The sequence below is a fragment of the Drosophila subpulchrella genome, unplaced genomic scaffold, assembly GCF_014743375.2.
Source record: "Drosophila subpulchrella strain 33 F10 #4 breed RU33 unplaced genomic scaffold, RU_Dsub_v1.1 Primary Assembly Seq469, whole genome shotgun sequence".
Taxonomy (NCBI): Eukaryota; Metazoa; Arthropoda; class Insecta; order Diptera; family Drosophilidae; genus Drosophila; species Drosophila subpulchrella.
In genome coordinates this window covers 1-3,923 of record NW_023665675.1, presented here as the reverse complement: position 1 = coordinate 3,923, position 3,923 = coordinate 1, and the positions used below count along the sequence as shown (strand labels likewise).

The following is a 3,923-nucleotide window of genomic DNA, read 5'->3' as shown; positions in this document are numbered from 1 at the left end:
CCTCGTTTCTCGCGAAGCTCCAACATAAAGGTTTTTAATATGCATGAGCACGTGACATTGATTTTTCTCTCCATGGTTTTTTCCCTACTCCTTTTGTGCCACGGTCTTTTTCAATTTTCCCGCTTTTAGACAGCTGACAGGACATTTTCCTGGCTCTTTAGATATTTTACCATATTTAGCTGAAATCTCTGCACTTTGTTTCTAGTACCGTGTTAACATTCTGGACGACTGGAATGCCCTGTGCCTGCGCAAAAACATTCCCAGCAGCGAAACCTTCTCCCTGGCCACCACTTTGGGTCATCCGATGACAATTAGAGCCTGGTCTTGGCTGGTCTGCCGGCAGATAATTTTTCGGTGGAGAATGGCATCATAGTGACCAACTCCAGTCGTTACTCGCTGCTCATCGATCCACAGGGTAAGTTATTAAATCACACTATGCATGTATACATATATCATATGATATGATATGATTTGGTGTATGTTATCATGTCATATGTTATCATATATCATATCATATCATATCATATCATATCATATCATATCATATCATATCATATCATATCATATCATATCATATCATATCATATCACATTATGTGTCATATATTATCATTAAGATCGTAATCCCTTGCAGTGCAAGCCAACAAATGGATCAAGAATATGGAGAAGAACAACGGCCTGAAGGTGATCAAGCAGAGCGATGCCAACTACATGCAGGTTTTGGAGTTGGCCAAAACTTTGGTCAACCCGTGCTTATAGAGAATGTGGGTGAGTTCCGGTGGGGACATCTGCGATGCATGAACTTTATTCTTTTTCCCCACTCCCAAGGTGAAAAGCTCGACTCGAATCTGACGCCCATTCTGGAGAAGAACATCATCAAACACAAGGGCGGTGTGTTTATCAAGAGCGGCGACCAAATGATAGAATACAATCCCAACTTTCGTCTTTACATAACGACCTGTCTCCGCAATCCGCGTTATCCGCCGGAAGTGATGGTTATGGTAAGTTGTCCAAAAAAAAAAAAGTGTATAATAAAGGGAGAGCTCCAGTCTGGAGTCTTCAGTCTGCGGCAATGATGACGTTAGTTGTGTAATAAAACGACCAACTTAAATTGATATTTGGAGGATGCGATGCAGCGCAGCAGGCGCTGGGAATATGCAAATTTTCGTTGGCATTGACGATGATGTGGATGTGGCTGTGGATGGGGCTGTGGAATGGTGATGTACGTGCGAGGTGGCTGCATAACTAGCAGCCAAAGCCCCGACATCGAGGACATCTATCCCAATGCTCGCCTGCTCATCCTGCTCCTCCTCGACGTGTTATAAAATTTTTCCAGCTTTTCGCTCCTGCTGCCGTTTGCCATCGCTTTTTATGCTGCAACTGTTGTCAGCAGTTTTCCCTTTAACCATCTCTATTTTAGCCAGCCCAACTCCCACACAATTTTTCTTCTTTTTGTGGCACATTGTGTGTTTATTTTGAGTTTTCCTTCCATTTACGTGCCACTCTCGGTGGTGGAACCACTCTGCCACCCATGCCACCACCACTGATCCTGTCCTGCCTTCTCCATTTTTCTCCTCTGTTTAGGTAACAGTATTAAATTTCATGATAACGGAGCAGGGATTACGCGAACAATTGCTGGCGATTGTGGTGGCTCACGAGCGTCCCGATTTGCAAGAGAAGAAGGAACAATTGATTATTGAGTCCGCAAGGAATCGTGATGCATTGTACACCATCGAATCGAAGATATTAGAGGTAAGGCTCTTTGGCTGCTCCTGGTCGTCCTGATATTCCTGCTAGTCCTGCTAGTCCTGCTGATTCTGCTCCTTCTGCTGCTGTTGGCATAATAAATGTTTTTATTCCCTCGCATGCTCTTTGAGCACTCCGGCAGTTGCCATTCCAATCCGTTGGCCATGCTCCGCAGATTCAATTAGAGCCGGCCAGCAATTTAAATTGCTGGCCGGGCTCTAATTGAATCTGCGGAGCATGGCCAACGGATTGGAATGGCAACTGCCGGAGTGCTCAAAGAGCATGCGAGGGAATAAAAACATTTATTATGCCAACAGCAGCAGAAGGAGCAGAATCAGCAGGACTAGCAGGACTAGCAGGAATATCAGGACGACCAGGAGCAGCCAAAGAGCCTTACCTCTAATATCTTCGATTCGATGGTGTACAATGCATCACGATTCCTTGCGGACTCAATAATCAATTGTTCCTTCTTCTCTTGCAAATCGGGACGCTCGTGAGCCACCACAATCGCCAGCAATTGTTCGCGTAATCCCTGCTCCGTTATCATGAAATTTAATACTGTTACCTAAACAGAGGAGAAAAAATGGAGAAGGCAGGACAGGATCAGTGGTGGTGGCATGGGTGGCAGAGTGGTTCCACCACCGAGAGTGGCACGTAAATGGAAGGAAAACTCAAAATAAACACACAATGTGCCACAAAAAGAGAAAAATTGTGTGGGAGTTGGGCTGGCTAAAATAGAGATGGTTAAAGGGAAAACTGCTGACAACAGTTGCAGCATAAAAAGCGATGGCAAACGGCAGCAGGAGCGAAAAGCTGGAAAAAATTTATAAACACGTCGAGGAGGAGCAGGATGAGCAGGCGAGCATTGGGATAGATGTCCTCGATGTCGGGGCTTTGGCTGCTAGTTATGCAGCCACCTCGCACGTACATCACCATTCCACAGCCCCATCCACAGCCACATCCACATCATCGTCAATGCCAACGAAAATTTGCATATCCCAGCGCCTGCTGCGCTGCATCGCATCCTCCAAATATCAATTTAAGTTGGTCGTTTTATTACACAACTAACGTCATCATTGCCGCAGACTGAAGACTCCAGACTGGAGCTCTCCCTTTATTATACACTTTTTTTTTTTGGACAACTTACCATAACCATCACTTCCGGCGGATAACGCGGATTGCGGAGACAGGTCGTTATGTAAAGACGAAAGTTGGGATTGTATTCTATCATTTGGTCGCCGCTCTTGATAAACACACCGCCCTTGTGTTTGATGATGTTCTTCTCCAGAATGGGCGTCAGATTCGAGTCGAGCTTTTCACCTTGGGAGTGGGGGAAAAAGAATAAAGTTCATGCATCGCAGATGTCCCCACCGGAACTCACCCACATTCTCTATAAGCACGGGTTGACCAAAGGTTATGGCCAACTCCAAAAACTGCATGTAGTTGGCATCGCTCTGCTTGATCACCTTCAGGCCGTTGTTGTTCTTCTCATATTCTTGATCCATTTGTTGGCTTGCACTGCAAGGGATTACGATCTTAATGATAATATATGACACATAATGTGATATGATATGATATGATATGATATGATATGATATGATATGATATGATATGATATGATATGATATGATATGATATGATATGATATATGATAACATATGACATGATAACATACACCAAATCATATCATATCATATGATATATGTATACATGCATAGTGTGATTTAATAACTTACCCTGTGGATCGATGAGCAGCGAGTAACGACTGGAGTTGGTCACTATGATGCCATTCTCCACCGAAAAATTATCTGCCGGCAGACCAGCCAAGGACCAGGCTCTAATTGTCATCGGATGACCCAAAGTGGTGGCCAGGGAGAAGGTTTCGCTGCTGGGAATGTGTTTGCGCAGGCACAGGGCATTCCAGTCGTCCAGAATGTTAACACGGTACTAGAAACAAAGTGCAGAGATTTCAGCTAAATATGGTAAAATATCTAAAGAGCCAGGAAAATGTCCTGTCAGCTGTCTAAAAGCGGGAAAATTGAAAAAGACCGTGGCACAAAAGGAGTAGGGAAAAAACCATGGAGAGAAAAATCAATGTCACGTGCTCATGCATATTAAAAACCTTTATGTTGGAGCTTCGCGAGAAACGAGGACCATTAGCCGTCATCGCTGGACAAG

The 3,923-nt window shown here is 44.4% G+C and overlaps 2 protein-coding genes across 2 annotated transcripts; one reads left to right on the top strand and one right to left on the bottom strand.

Annotated features, from left to right (window-relative positions):
• Nucleotides 1–315: 315 nt before the first annotated feature.
• Nucleotides 316–758, top strand: LOC119562436 (dynein heavy chain 3, axonemal-like; the record flags this gene model as incomplete). The annotated part of the gene is made up of 2 exons (XM_037875621.1): nt 316–415; nt 634–758. Coding segments are annotated over 2 exons (225 nt in total), but the record flags the coding sequence as incomplete, so codon positions are not given.
• A 733-nt stretch (nt 759–1,491) lies between these two features.
• Nucleotides 1,492–3,184, bottom strand: LOC119562435 (dynein heavy chain 3, axonemal-like). The gene is made up of 4 exons (XM_037875620.1): nt 3,127–3,184; nt 2,893–3,065; nt 2,143–2,310; nt 1,492–1,575 (listed from the first exon to the last, which is right to left on the bottom strand). The coding sequence occupies exons 1-4, from the start codon at nt 3,182–3,184 to the stop codon at nt 1,492–1,494; spliced, it is 483 nt and encodes a 160-aa protein (XP_037731548.1).
• Between the last annotated feature and the right edge of the window lie 739 nt (nt 3,185–3,923).

Excerpts from the sequence above, each read along its gene's own strand:
- LOC119562435 (XM_037875620.1), bottom strand. The coding sequence starts at position 3,184 with ATGCAGTTTTTGGAGTTGGCCATAACCTTTGGTCAACCCGTGCTTATA. Across the intron at positions 3,066-3,126 it reads CGTGCTTATAGAGAATGTGG|GTGAAAAGCTCGACTCGAAT; the intron begins GTGAGTTCCGGT and ends CCCACTCCCAAG. Across the intron at positions 2,311-2,892 it reads CGCCGGAAGTGATGGTTATG|GTAACAGTATTAAATTTCAT; the intron begins GTAAGTTGTCCA and ends TCCTCTGTTTAG.